Below are 15,723 nucleotides of genomic sequence, written 5' to 3' on the forward strand. Positions count from 1 at the left end.
TCCCAGGGCTGACAATGATTAAAGGAGATGATGTATGTAAAGTGCCTACACTCAGTAGATATTCTTAAAGTTTGCTATGTCATTGTTACTTTATTATTTTAACATATGCTTTCAAACGAGTCATGCTACCTAGACTAAGCTCTCACAAATCAATTGTACTCTAAACTACAGAGGAATTCAAGCCAACATTTTTCTGCCTGGATTTCTTATTTTGTACCCACTTTGAAACAAAAGTCACATTCCCAAATCTATGCCACTGACTTCACTACCAAAAAGAGTTACTGTATGAGTCAAATGAGACGTGCCTTGACTTGTTCCAGGATCAACAACACTACCTCTATTGATATGAGAGGCAAAGGTTGGTCCTGCTGGCCTTTTTGGTCTCTGCCATGGCTGAATATGAACATACCAATCTTGGCATAGCAAATCCACCTATTTCGTTCCATTTTTCTGAACGTACAAAAGACAAACTTGCCTCATCTTGGAGAAATGCTGGAACAGACTTGCTCATCCTTTTGAGTTTGTCAGGGTGGGAAAACTGATTATCAGGTTGTGAAGGCACTGTGGAAACTAAACAGCAGCATTTCCATTCAAAATTATCCTCACAATTGTCAGACAAATACAAGGCATAAGCTGAAAACACACTTTTCTTTCATCTATGAACAGAGATGTTTTTGTAAAATGGTTAAAGGTACAGTAGTTCACATGCACAGGACCATAAGGTAGGCAACATGCAGTTTTCATAAACTATACAGAGAAAACAAGAAGGAGTTGAACCAAATAGAAAAACAAAAATTTAAAAACCATTAGTTTTGACTGGACTTGAGTTGGATTTGAATTATATTAAAATATACTACCAATGGGAATTGGCTTTATTTTTTCATATCAGAGCTTTGAACCACAGGATCTGCACTTTATTGGTTCATCTCCTTGAGATGTATTTTTAACATGCTGCAGGCTGAAAAACTATTTCATCAGACAGCAAGGATCTTTGTACACAACTCAGTCATAAAAGTATCCTGGCTATTGATTTGTTTAGTGATTGCTGGGATTACTTCTAAGAGTATTTCTTGACTCAGAATTATGAAAAACTACAACTTCAAAACTAATTGTGTTTTGAAAATAGAAATTACTTAGATACATGTCAACTCAAAATTTTCAACAGGGGTATCCCAAGGCCAAGTCTGAATGATTCAAGTTGATACTCTAAGAATTTAATATGAAAATATAGCATATGGTTTCTTTCTGATATAGTAAGTATATGTGTGGAAGTCACAATAAGATGATGAATTCTCTTCCTAATTTGTGCAACTCTAGTTAAAAAACTATTTTCTTCTTTGTCTAAGAATGACAACGTCTAAGTTTTCTTCTAGTGAATCAGAGCTTTTGTATTGAATGTGTTAATACTTTTCAAGGTACTTAGAACACTGCCTGGCATATATTAGACCCTATATAAGTATTTGCTAAACAAACATGATAGAAAATCCTTAAGTTATCTTTTCAATGTTATATAAATATACTGACTTTTTCACTGAAAGAGATACTAGGAAAACAAATAAAAATCAAATTACATTTCTATATATAACTCAAAAGGCTCAAATTTAGACTTTAAACATTAGCTAAAGAAATCTAATGAAGGGAAACTGAAAATTGAACTATACATATTAAATATTTGCTTATTCACATAATAGTTCTCACCTAGCTTTAGGCTCACCAATGTATCAAAATACATTTCTCGTGTCTCACGAGATGATGCCTGCTTTAATCACTTCCCATTAAACAATAACACATGTGTGTATTTGGGTGACTTATGCTGAAGCGGTATAAGGTTAGGTCCTACAAGGGCACAGTATAGTCCAATGAGCATGCAAAACATTTTTTTATCATAACACTGCTCACTATTATTGTCAAAGTATATATCTACTACTCCAATTAGTTAGTTCTACATTTATTGGGCTTTAGTTATTTGTCTTTTGATCATGCACTTCTTTTTGTCTTGTGGTAAGAACATACTCTTCACTAGAGAAAAGGAATAATCCCAGTCCAGGCATTAAGAGTCATCTTGGAAAATATCACAAAAAAGAGAGAAATTAATTTATCCAGAATTTAGCACATGATTAACCTATCTGCCTTGACCAGTAACTAAGCTAATCAAGAGGTCACCAATGAAGATGCATATATTAACATACATCATCTATGTCTCTGTTTTGTTTTCACTTTTCAGGCTAAATGTTGAACAAAACATAGGAAGATAAAATAAGATGCTCAAATTTAAGTGTCCAGTTGCCAGTTCAAAAGCAACTGGAGAAGCCTTTTTACCCAATACCCCTGAGGGACAGAAGTCTTGTTTGCTCTGCAGCAGCCAGACACAAAACACACACCAAGCGCTGAAGCCTGGACTGCCTTTTTTCCTGGGTAGTTCTTAAGACCTTGTCAGGTCATGTGCCAAAGCTCAGCGCCTTCATCTCTGGCAGGAGAACCTCATGAGCAAAGTTTCAGATTTCAGATGAGATGTCACTGCCTTCAAGCATCAGCACTTATTCTCTATCTAATGGTTCATTCATTTGGCAGGCTCTTCTAAGAACCATTAGCACATCCAAAGACTGTTGGGAAACTGGTATTAAAAATCCTGTGGACTCCTGAAGACAGGTATGTGTATCATTATCTTCATCCTTCCAGTGCCTCGGATTATGAAACTGGCTGAAACAGGGAAGCTAAGAGGACACACACTACATATCTGTATGCTCTGCTAGTACCCACAAACACTTACTTAATGCACTGTCTGTCCTCAAGACAATAGTCACAGTTAAGGATAGCAATCTTAAGATTGAACAGAAAATAGTGAATAATCACCTTTTCTTGGTGGTGGATATTAATTAGTCGATGCACATTAGCTACCACTGTATACATACATTTCTTTCTTTTTTTAAATTAAAATATAGTTGACATACAATATTATGTTAGTTTCAGATGTACTACCCAATAATTTGACATTTGCATACATTATGAAATGATTACGATGGAAAGTCTAGTAACCATCTGTCCCCAGTTACCACAGTATTAGTGACCATATTCCTTATGCTATATATTACATCTCCATGGCTTATTTGTTCAATAACTGGAGGCTTGTATCTCTTAATCCCTTTCATCTATTCCCTGCCACCATGCCCACCTGACAGCCACCCTTCTGTTTTCTTTGTCTTTGAGTCTGTTTTTGTTTTGCTTTGTTTGTTTTTAAAATTCCACATATAAGTGAGATCATATAGTATTTGTCTTTCTCTGGCTTATTTCACTTAGCATAATATCCTCTAGGTTCATCCATGTTGTCACATACATTTACTACTTAAGATTCAGATATTTACTTGCTTTATATGTTGAACATATACTATTTGAGCCTAGTTTTGAAACTCAGAGCTTAAACCCTGGGCATTATAAAATTTGCTTCTATAGATTTGTGGAGAGGCATATACAACCATACTACATACTAATTGCCAAAGTGCAGTCCTTTCCTAGGTCCACATACATTATAAATTACTTCATGTCTATAGTCTTGTGTAAAGGCCATAAAAGATCCACTACTCAAGACCAGACTGCAACATAAAAGCCAAGTGATATTAGAAGGTGCGAACTTCATTTTAAGAAAAGACTCAAAGAGCAGAGAGACTGACAAAAGTATACTACTACTCAGCAATAATGTGTGTATATATAATCTATACTTATACATAAAAATTAAAAAATACATAACTCTCCCTTGGTGGAATCATGAATTAACCTTTCAACACAGATAGCAGAGAAGTATTCTTAGTAAAACCCTTGTCAGAATGAAATAGTTTTGTAAGCTGCAAAACTTTAGTACAATAAAAAATGCTGGTATTAATGGGGTTAGTTATTTTAGTACATTTAACACCATGTAGAGTATCAACATTTAGTCATTTGTGAGAAGGATCCTGCTACTCACTTCCTGGAATGCATTCATTTGTATCTGGTTCCTGATCTGCTTTTTGATCTACTCAGAAGAGCAACATTGAGAATAAATACCATTTTAACAGAAAGATTAAAGAGACATGAAAGTAAAACTCAAATGTCAGTTTCGCAAGCTAAGACTGCAGAATACATCTGACAGGTTTTCAGCTTGCTTTCGTCCATTCCCCACTGTGACTCTTTCTTTGCCTCTTTAAGGTCTCCTCTTCAACTAAAAATCTAACACAAGCATAGGGGATATTCAGCATCTTTTCCTCTCACTCACTGAACCATGGCATGGAGAAAGCAAGGAGCACTGGACTAGGAGTCATGCAGCCGAGATTCCAGTCCCCACCCTCCTACTGACTAACTACAGGAGCTTCAACAAAAGCACCTAATTTCTCTGAGCTTTTCTTATCTGTAAAATGATGATAAAAATCACTGCCCCACCTACTTCAATGAGGTTGCTGTCAACGTAAAATGAGAAAGACAAAACTATTACATAAAAGTAAGGAACGACCTTTGAGGAGCTCATTGCTGCATTTTATACAGGAAAGCTTAGTTAATATACCTTTTTATTATTATAGTGCAGGCAATTTAGAAAACAAAATCCTAGCACACAAATATAAATTATATTTTGCATAAATGCTGAACCACAAAAATTAGACTCATTTCCATCCCTCCCCCCACTATTACCCTATTCATTCTGTAATTGATCAAGTAATCCCTGATCCACTGACAAGCTGCAAGACATTGTGACTCCTTAACATTCAGAATCAGATAATTTCACCCTCAGCCTATACTTAGTTATTTACATGAGCAGAGGCAGGATCCCCACTCTTGCTCTGTGACCCTTTCCTTTGAACTTAAATTATTACCAATGATACCTAGAGACCTAAATGTTGAGACTTGAGAATCAAATACAGGAATAACCCAGGAATCCACTCCACTCTCCCTTCCTTCACAAGGAGTTCTGCAAGTCAGAGTAGCAAAAATCTGCTCATACCCACAGAAATAGAATTTCCTATTTATAGAAACCCTCGCTTCCTAAGGGTCTCTGATGAGATCCTCAAAACAGTATTACCAGCAGAAACCTTAAGAATACAAACAGTATTAAACACACCAAGTCAGAACCATTTTATAACTTAGGTACCATTCATCACATAGTGACAAATGACGTTCTTCTATTTATCTAACAGCTGCATCCCGGTGACTGCCCAAACCACCCCAGAACCTAATACACAGACAGACATGCAAATACATAAAGATATTTACCATCTTCAGCACTACGTACTAATTCTTCTGGCAGATTATCTACTTTTGCTTGATCTGTGCAAGAAAAATTAACAAATGGTTAACACGACTGACCCTTGGCGAGAAAGAACAATGAGAGTGTCCCTGGAAGCCCCCAGAGTTGAAAGCAATTAGTCAAGATGCGGTGAGGGGTGCAACCAAGATGTCTTCCCCAAAATACTTTCTCTTTAGATTAGCTATTTGAGCCAGAGCCATAGCGGGAGCTCCCATTTCAGCCCCGATGCAGCTTACATCAGCACACTGCTGCACACGGACTCCCAAGGGTTAGAGGGTTAGCTCAGAGCAAGCAATCGGTCGGCAGCAGGAGAAAGCACGGGGCTGCTACAGCCTCTCTATTCTTCTGGAAAGGGTAAGATGCTAGCCATGACTAACACCTTCCCAAACCCATGGTCATTAACAAATATTTCTGTGCATACATCATCATTTGTGTATGCCTCTGGGAGCCTTGCTTGGGAAGTCAACTGAAGAGATGTAACTGGGGACCAGCTGCTAAGTGGAATCTTGGCAGGCTAGTGTGAGAGTGGGTATCGGTATTTGGAAGGGAGCGTACAGGAATACCCGTCAGCTGATGGTGATTTTTTTTTTAACCCTACACATTCCTGACTACTTTAAAACTGCACCATGGAAATAGCTCCATGCTTCTTAAACAAGAGGTTTGCCAAATTGGACAATTGTTGCTGGGCTTTTTTTCCCCTCCTCAGGGCCCATCACTAACATACGGAAGAACAATCAGGGCTATCCAACAAAGGATTGGACTCGCCTTCTCTGGAAGCATTCAGGCGGATGTGGGGGTTGGCCACCTGTTGAGAAGGCTTTAGAGGGAATTCCTGCATTGGGGGGAGTTTGGAATGGGTGACCTTCAAGGTTCCTTTCAACCCTGAGATTCCAAGATCTTTAGTAGGGTAAGGACTGCATTTCAAATTGGGACTACTGTCTTCAGAGCTCTGAAAATCTCTGAATTTTAGGAACTGCTTAGTGGCATGGCTTTTTCTTTTTCTTTTTCTTTTTAAATTCTGACTTTTCAGTCTCAGTTGCAGATGCATAAAAATATTCTAAACATGACAATGGTCATTTTTTAATCATATGAGTTTGGCAGGGGTTAACTTGCACTCAGTAACTTTTCTCATGACCATCTATAACCCCAGGGGTGTATCTTAGCTTAAAAATGAAAATAAAATTAAAAAAAACCCTAGAAGTCATAATTTCTAAGTCTGTTTGTCTGGTTCACAGGTCCTTGTATACATTATGCTTTACGTCAGAAGAAACCCATCACTGATTAAAGCAGCAACCGCTGCGGAATAGAGTGCCTGAAGTGTTGCATGACAGGTAGTCTTTGGGCTTTTAGTTCCACTGATCAAAAGAAATGTGTGAAAATAAAGGATAAAAGAGAAAGCAAAGACCTTGAGGCCAAGCACTAATTCATCTCCATGTCATGCAAAACTCATCAGACATCCAACACTGTTATATTTAACACGGTCACTTCATGAACGCTCTTGATAATAGCTGTTGATAAACGCTGTTGATTTTGAGTCTCAGCTCTGCTGTATGACACGAAGCAAATTGCTTTACCTCTCTGAACTTCACTTTCCTCATCTGTAAAATGGGGATAACAATTCGTCCCTCATATGGTTGCTTATGTCAGTTAAATGAGGTAATTCATGTAAAACGCTTAGCCAAGTCTTGGCACATGGTGCTCCATCAATGGTAGCTATTATTACTAGACCCACTAGCTACTACAGTCTTAAAACTCACTATCCTTGAATAAACAGATTGGGATTCTTCAATTCAAAGAAATCTAGTGTTCTAGTAACCAAAAGTAACGCATTATTTTAAAAGAAAAGTTTCTAGGGTAAGTCTCTTCAGCTCACTCAGGAAAAGTTATTCTCATCTGTTAACCACCCCTTTAGGGGTTCCAGTGCACACAGCATGCAGTGAGGCCACAGAAGAGCACATAAGCATTTTTAAGCTTAGATGGGCGCATGGACAGTGGGGCAAACTTTATTCTCACTTGATGAATCTGATGAAATATCTTCTAGACTTTTGGAAGGCATTTTCCTAGCAGCTCTCCTTTCCAAAGTTTTCAAAACAGGACTGGGTTCTTCTTCTGAACCTGTTACAAGACAAAACCGATGAATACTGCACAATACAAAATTAAAAAAACAAAACCCAATCAAATTCTTAATAACCAGTGGGTATTGAAATGGTAGATTGAAAGGAGGCACTAAGCCATAAGCCACTGTATTTTTATTTACTCTATGAAGTACTCCACAGAAGCAAATAAAATTTCTCCACTATTAGTATGTCCTTAAAAAAGTAACTTTCCTGGTCAAGAAACAGTTTTAAGTATAAATGATACAGAAACAAGATTACCACATTAATTGAAATGTGATTTCTTAAGTCCTCTACACCTCTATTTTAGGCATGATTTGTTCTGTGCTGGACTTTGAATCTTTCCCCTTCACACTTCAGCTTTTGAAGACAGCCACAAAATGGTTTTAGAAGCATTAAAATAATTAGCTGAGAACCACAGAAGGCAGGATTCAGATGTTTTAACATCTGTGTATAATCGGGTACACAGATGGGTGAATTCTCCAGATCAACAAATGTAGGCTTTTTGGGTTTCATGATCTGGTAAAATTTCCAACAAAATGTTGACTATATGAGGTAGTCAACTTTTTATTTTACTTAAGTATTTTAAGGCATGGGGGGTGAGGGACATAGGGTGGGGAACTCCCTTTCCTTTTATAAAAGGGAAGTCATTTTAGGACCACAAAGGAAAAAAGGAAAAGAAAAAGGGCACAACCACAGAATAAGAACAGTTCTTCAAATTAAATACATCTAATGTTTAAAAAAAAATCTCTCTAGAAAGTTCTTAATTTTTCCATTTTGACAGTGAAAACCCCGTCATGGACAAGCCCTCGTCTGAGTACTGTCATTCATCATTGTATTCTCAGTGCCTAGAACTGTGGCTGGCAATAGGCACTTCAAAAATAGTTGCTAAATCAGTGAATGATTCTATTAATGAGGCAATGAATTTGGGAACCACTTCTCTAGATAATACTTTCCTGAAATGCATCCCAGTTTTGCCCAATGTTATTAGGCATTCTACAGTAAATGGATTCTAGGATGAATTAGATTTGGGATGCTCCGTGTTCAAAATTTAAAAGGTTTCTTACTACAGACCTTCTCAGTGACTTTAATATGCTTTAATACACTAATTACGTGCATTATCTCCCAGCATTCCCTCCTCTTTTTTAAAAAGAACATATCGAGGTATTGGTTAGTCACGAGCTCAGCCACAAGTCAAACATGTCAGGCTGCTCACCAAAACTATGGTGCCGTTGTTGTCAGGTTCTTCCCTATTCTCACTCCACCCCCACCCATTTATTTAAAAAATAATTTAGGTTAGAGGATATAAAATGTGACTGTACCGTTTTATACCTCCTACCTGGCTTAGAATTTAAAAATAACTTCTCTGGGCTCTGTCTGGGTGCTTATTTGATTATTTCAGTTCCAGATAGGCTTTGTGCTGTTCAGTGCTTTAACACAGCTATGCACATTAAGCCATAGTCTCCAAAGTAAGTGCAAATTTTCAAGCTTTTCACTTCCTATGGGTCAATTTACCCTAGTAACTCACAAGGTAGCTTAGTAAAGGGCTACTTCAAGTTTAACATGCTGACTTATACTCTTGCCTGGTTTCAGAGACTGGAATTTCACTGCCGTTTCCTCACCAGTAACTAATGCTAAGGGGGCTTCAGCTTGATTAATTAGGATTAAAGGTATATTCTTTGGTTAGTGTTCAAGAGGCCCTACAGCTACTTGCAAAGGAATCCAAACCTCACAAGTCAGCCACTCAGTAAAGCTCATTTGTTTTCACTGACACTCAAGGGAGCTAGACAGTGACAAATTCTATTAATTTCCTACTAAGGAAGGTGATCAACACTAGTTGCTGTGCAACTTCGATTAAAATGTTCCAGCCAGAGAGCATCGTTTATCATTTTATCACCCTAATCAGGTAACTTCCTATTTGTTCCTGGATTTCTCTCCTAAAATACCCATGTTGATCAGAACAGCAAACTGAGACAAGCCCTGTGTTTTATAGCTTGGCTGAAACCAGTCCCTCCAAGTCCACTTAGATGAATGCAGTCATCGATTAAGATCTTCCTCCATTTAGCTAAGGCTAGAGCCAAAGAAATGCAGCAGGCCAGGCAATGGCCTTAGGTGGAATCAGGTGAAGTCATCTGACTGAGTCATACTTTAAAAGGGGAATATTCAACAGATAATTGAAAGAGAGAGGGAGAGAGTGGGAATGAAAACACCACAGCACAAGGAATCTGAGGGAAAGTTCCAGTCTTGCACTTGGTTCCTGGTACTTAGCCATGACTATCGTAAAAATATTGCTCCTAAAAGGGAAATATGTGCCCATTTGTGCCACTTTCTTGTCACAAATTTTACTAGAGACTTCTGTATGGACTGCCAATTAAGAAATTCTAAGTATTTCCAAAAGGAATGCTAGCTTGAATGTTTCAGAGTTACTCTCTAAACCCTCAAAGTTCTTTTTAAAATATTTCTGAAATCTAAAAATTTTATTGTTGATTAGTGAGAATAAAGTCAGATTCTGAAACACTGTCTTATGGGTAAAGCTATCTCAATGTAACACATCTGATTAAAGAATATAAAAGGAAATGTAATTTTTTAATTAAGAGAAGATAGGGAGAAGTAAAGTACAAAGAAGAATTTGGCACCATTTGGGATTGTCAAATTAATCCCAACTTTAAAAACTATATCATCCTTTACGTCAGCATCACATAAATCAACTCATTAACCAAATGGGTTAAAAACTTCAAAATGCTCACTGGAAGAATCTCTCCAGCTTTCTGCATAAGAACCGATGTTCCCATCTGAAAAGTCGGAGTCAGAAAAACCTTCGTTTTCTTCCTTTTTCTCTTGTCTCTTACATGACGATGCCAAAATCAATTCAACTTTACTTGTTTTTGTAAAGTTTTCTTTGTTTGCTGGGAGAGGAATGGGTTGCATATTTCTGGGTACATTAATTGCCTCAGGAGCCTCTTTGAAGCCAGGCTCCTGGAAAGACCCTTCTGGAACTGCTGCAACCTCGCTTTCACTGTCCCTGTCCCCTGGGGGTTTTATAGTTTCAAAGGTCCCTACTTCATGGTCCACAGGAAGTGGTGAGGTCCCAGGGATCTCAACCCCACTTTCAGAACCACAGAGATCTACTGATAAATCAGTCACAGCTTTGCCTCTTCTCAACACTTTATCACGTTGGTTGACCTGAGATTTGAAAATATTCCTCTTAAGCGTCATTTCAGAGGCCTCTGAGGCTGTCCAGTAAAGGGGGGGCGCTTTCCCCAAGAACCTGGCCTGCTTTGACTGTGAAGGCTCCTTCCCAGGAGCTCCTTCCTTTGCTGACACTTGGAGCTGATAGCAAGAACCGTTAGACATTTCTTTAAGGAGTTTCTCAAAACCAGTATCAAAAGCACTCTCAGTTACTGATGGAGCCTCAGACTTTTTTATTGTTTCTTTTATTTCCTTAGGATGGAACTCAGAAGCAGCTTGCCTGGGCACCATCGTACTACCTATTAACCTTGCTGAATAGAGAGTCCCTGTATCGCTGTCGTATTTTGTACAGGAGGTTCCGACTGTTTCCTTCAGTAGTTTTTCTAAGCCAGCATTGAATTCAAGGAGCTCTGATTTAGGCTGAATAATAGTTTCCCTCACAATTTCTGTCACTTCCTTAGGTAACACTTTGCCATCCTGAGCAACAGTAGAACCAGATGAGCTAAGGGTTTGTTCTGATGGAGACATATGGGCAGCTAAGTAAGATCCAACCTCATGAGTTTCATCAGGAACTACACTGGAAGAATAAAAATCCTTTCTGCCTGGAACTATGAACTCCATTGTAGCCCGTGGTGAGACAACTCCCAGAGAATTCTGGGGGTTACCTGCTACCCACACTCCTTCAGGAAATTCTGCTTTTACTTTTCCAGAAACTGCTTCCTTCCCAACTGGATAACTCAACAAAGCTTCTCTAAGTAGCTTCTGTAATACAGCATTTACATCATTCAATGCAGGTTTGGGTGGAAGAGTAACTTTTTCTATAGTCTCTGAGATTTCCCTTGGAGAAGGCAGTGCCTTATCCTGAGGAGCAAGATGAGCATCTCTGGAAGAAGGCATATCTTGAGGACAGTTGGCCATATCCCCCCAAAAACCCTTCCTGTGACGATCGGAAGGCTGATCTAATAGGTGAGAACCTTCTGCAGCCATCTGAGATGAGCTCTCCGTGTTTAGCTGGCACTCACCACTTTGAGCTTCCTGGGAGAGAGCAGTATTTCCCAAAGTTTCTCCCCTCTCTGGAAAAGGAGCTATTATCTCTCTCTGATAGGCTGATGTGTTCTGACTCTGTTCTATCCCTTTTTCAAAAACTCTACTCTCTACAGACTCAGAGTTGATGCTAGTGGTAATGGGTTCACACTTGGTTTGCAAGGGAGAAGGTGGATTTCCAGTTGCTTCCTTCAGGAGTTTGTCTAGACTAGTAGTCAGAGGGTTCAGATTGACCTTTGGAGGAGCTACTGTTTTGTCTACATGCTCATTAATGATCTCCTTAGGTCTTTTGGCTTCTTTCTCAGTATTGGTAAAATCTGTTTTTTGAGGCCATGTCGTATTTTCAGAAACACCTGGTTCAAGTACTTGTTTTTCATGAAATTTTCCACCAGGAGGCTGGATTACTGGTGATGCAGCTTCTGCAAGCAGCTTCTGTAAGCTGTCGTTAAACGTGTCTTTGTAGTCTTTAGACAAAACGGTTGTTTTCACTATGGATTCTTGGATCTCTTGATCAGAGTAATCCTTTTCTTCCTTGAACGCTGGAGTAACAAACCATTCCGTATTTTTCCCCATGTTTTTCTTTGATGACTCATTTCCTGGCAACTGATGAGTGAACTTTCTGGGTGGTCTCAGTGGAAATGTGGTTTCATCTGGTAACACCTGGAGTGTGCCCTCTGAATTTAATTTCTCTATTTCCTCTCTTGCCGGAACTTTTTTCTGGCTTAGAAGCATCTCTCTTTCATGGGTATTTTTCCCTGATGATTTACTATCACTGAAGTCTTTGTGTTTCTGGCTATTAAAAGGCACAGAATTTATTTGGCTTGTTGTGGTAGTTTTCTTCTCAATATTATCTTGATTGTTTGGATTGGCCTCTAAGTCCCAAAACTTTCTCAAATTCTCAAATTGAGAGTGATTATAGACCTGTTCTGTACTGGGCTCATCCATTCTTTCTTTTAGGGACATAACTTTAAAGCTGGGGTTTGATTCACCAACTAGAGGTCTGTTTTCCTCCAGAGGAGTATGTATTTCACTCCCAACGTTTGAAGGATGTCGCAGTGGCAGTGAAGAAATGTCCTTTTCAGAACGTAAACTCTCTGTCACTGGTAATCTTTTTACAGGCTCAGTTGTCTTATTCTGAAACAGAGACACTTTAACTGACTGGTCAGCTGAAAGGTAATTTTTGGATGGACCTGATGTTTGGGGCCTGGTCTCTTTCGGTGTATTTGAGGAATAAAAACTGGAGAGATGGGCTACTTGGCCATCCTTATCTAGGACCACTTGTTTGACAGTGATTTGATTATTGTGTTTACTATGGCCAGTAGATAAACTGTCCATGGACGTCACAGGCTGACAGGCTTTAGCAGAAGGTCGTTCCTGACTGAATGAAGTTGTGGGTTCTTTATGAGTCAACTTAGTAGCAGCTTTCTCACCTTCCCAAAAGGATATTCTGTCACTCACTCGTTTGTATTTCTCCCTTTGCACTTGGCTCTCGGGAACCTCACCAGCCTCTTGTAGTTGGACCTCAGGCTTCTTCCAAGGAGATCTGTTGTTGGCAGCACCAGGTGATGGCTCAGTATCCTCTGGTTCTAGAGAAGCTTTTAGAAGGTAAGTATCTCTTCCTTTGCACTCTCCCTCTGCCTTCATGCTGTCTTTCAAACTCAGTTCTCTGACAATCGTTGAAGAGTCAAAATTCACTTCTGATTTTCCTCTATTTTTTTCATAAACGTGAAGCTCAGGCTCTGCTTCACCTAAGCTGCCAACACCCTTAACATTGCATGGAACGTGGTCTTCTGCATCAGATCCTTTGCGAATGCTGTAGGAATAGCTATTGGTTGGAGGAAGTACCTCAATTCCTTCTCCTATGTTTTTTGAAACTTGGCTGTAGTCCACAGTTTTATTCTCTTGATTTGGGCTGTAGATTTCAAATGGTTGCAATATGCCTGGGCTTTCCTTGCCTTGTGGGGACAAGTGAATAGATTTGGGCTTGATATTCACAGTACCATCTCGGCAATTTCCAGAAGGCAGCATATTTTCCTCAACCTGGAACATTGAATCAGATCCTATAGGTGTCAACTCAACTTTGGTGGAAAACAGAGCCTTTGAGCCATTTTCTTTTTGACTGGTATCATCCATCACCAAGGCAAGAGCAATCCGTGCCTCTGAGTCTGTTTTTTCTCTGGACTCTGTTCCTCGAGGATGTTGGAGAGATACCTCACTGCCATCTGAATGAGAACTTCGGTTAAACCAGTCTAGGACTTTAGATATGGAATCATCAGTTGTCTTCCTTATCTCAGTGGCATATGGACCAGAGCATGAAGACGTCTTAGCTCTCAGGGCCTTACCTTGCTGATGGTCTTTAGAACTGCAATCTGGCACCTGAGATGGCTCAGGCTCAACGTGAGACAGTTCATCTGTAACACAGAAATGCTTTTCTAAATAAGAAAAGACAATGCTTAAAGAATTATTATTCAGTCACTCACATTTTCTTTTAAAGAGGCACTTTGTACTTAATACTTTTCACACAGTAGCTGTTTCCATCAGCATTTATCAGGAGTTATAATGTAAGCCATCCTAATTAAGATATTCTATCAAAGATGCTCTACAACAATAAAGAAAGGTAAACACAGACAGACCCATGGAAGTAGGGGGTATAGGGAGAATTGGGAAATTTCTTTCAAGTCTCTGTTTTATTTTTAAAATTCATGTGAATTTTGTATTCTGATCCACATTACATTTTAAGTATTAGTTTTCTCCTAGTCGCAAATCTTTGCATGTAACGGACACTCCAATAAGATACACCACATTGATTTTATGACACCACCTATCCACTGGCACATCCATAAACCCTAGACAGGGCTTATGCTCAGGTTTGAGAAACACAGACTTAGATTTCAGGAGTCGGAAAAACAACTTTTAGGGAAAATGAAACAAGGAGTTCCCTCCAGAACATCAGAATGGCACAGTGAGGATATCTGCATTCCTGGGCCTTACTCCTGATATACTGAACCAGAATCTCTGAAGATGGGGCCTAGGAACCTTTCCTCCCAGCCATCCAGTGATTGCTTTGCTTACTGGGGCTTGAGGACCATGGTCTAAGAGGCTCCTCCACCATCCCCTACTTCCCTCCTACAGGTTTTAAGTTGGAGGTTGTTTTTGTGAGACAAAGTAAAATGAGGACTGATGGAGAATGTGATTTCTACCTGCCCCCTGATGTTTTCTAATCAATAGCTAGGAGGTTGAGAAGGATATTTAAGTTCTCTCTAAGCTGTGAAGAAAGCAGGGAGAGCCCTTGCTGGGCCCTGATCACAGGGCGTGTGGTACGTGCAGGTGAGGGTGCTCAGGCTTTCTTTCCCTTTAGTTAAGACGCGGGTGTTTCAGCATTTCTTCCTCTTCCTGCTCAGCTGTAAGCTACACAATACAGGTTCCTGAAAATCATATGAGCTGAATTCTTACGAAATTCAGTTACATTTCAAATACACCAGAGGAGGTATCAGTTAATAAAATTCTCTCTTTAATTTTAATCAGTCAACTCTGGCTAAATGTGAAAACAGTCTTATACAATAATTGGCATATAGTGGATACTGGTTTCCTTTCTGAATTATACATTATATTATTAAATATATGCCAATAATGGTAAAGTTCCTTTGAGAAATCTTTAAGTATTCTTTAACTGTTAGTCTGTTTAACAAAAGACTAATGATGTGGGGGGGGGGGGGAAATGCTTGTAACATACTGTTAGCCAAGAAAGAAGTCTGGACAGTTAAAGCATAATTTTAAATTATATCCATACCTGAAAATTATTGAAAGGCCCTACAATGACATGTTGGCAATAGTTAATGCTGGGTGATGACATCACAGACGATAACTGTTTTATTCTGTGTGCATTTCTTTTCAAATGTTTTTATACTTTTCAAAAGATTATGTATATTACTTTAAAAATAGAGTTTTTTAAAAATTCAATGCCAGGATGTTTTGTTTCCTTTGAGGAATCCTTTTGTTTTGTTTTCCTCTAGTATAATAATGAGTGTGATATTGATTGTCCTGAAACTCAGAGCTAGTCAAAGTCTTATAATTCACACAACTAGAGTTTACTATTTTTTGGTCCTG

At 38.9% G+C, this 15,723-nt stretch overlaps 1 protein-coding gene across 19 annotated transcripts in view; it reads right to left on the reverse strand.

Annotated features, from left to right (window-relative positions):
• The window catches only part of SYTL2 (synaptotagmin like 2), a 127,879-nt gene that overhangs the window by 15,425 nt on the left and 96,731 nt on the right, over nucleotides 1-15,723 (reverse strand). For 6 of the 19 annotated variants that reach the window (XM_032488787.1, XM_032488786.1, XM_032488788.1 and 3 more), the window contains 5 exons: nucleotides 10,131-14,027; nucleotides 7,283-7,384; nucleotides 5,236-5,289; nucleotides 3,959-4,006; nucleotides 476-570 (listed from right to left, as the gene is read on the reverse strand). In XM_032488787.1, coding sequence (XP_032344678.1) covers nucleotides 476-570; nucleotides 3,959-4,006; nucleotides 5,236-5,289; nucleotides 7,283-7,384; nucleotides 10,131-14,027 — 4,196 coding nt within the window. Of the gene's footprint in view, nucleotides 1-475; nucleotides 571-3,958; nucleotides 4,007-5,235; nucleotides 5,290-5,505; nucleotides 5,523-7,282; nucleotides 7,385-10,130; nucleotides 14,028-15,723 lie in introns of those variants that run through there. The other 13 variants (XM_032488798.1, XM_032488799.1, XM_032488796.1 and 10 more) reach the window with 9 other exon arrangements.

The sequence above is a fragment of the Camelus ferus genome, chromosome 10 (assembly GCF_009834535.1).
Source record: "Camelus ferus isolate YT-003-E chromosome 10, BCGSAC_Cfer_1.0, whole genome shotgun sequence".
Taxonomy (NCBI): domain Eukaryota; kingdom Metazoa; phylum Chordata; class Mammalia; order Artiodactyla; family Camelidae; genus Camelus; species Camelus ferus.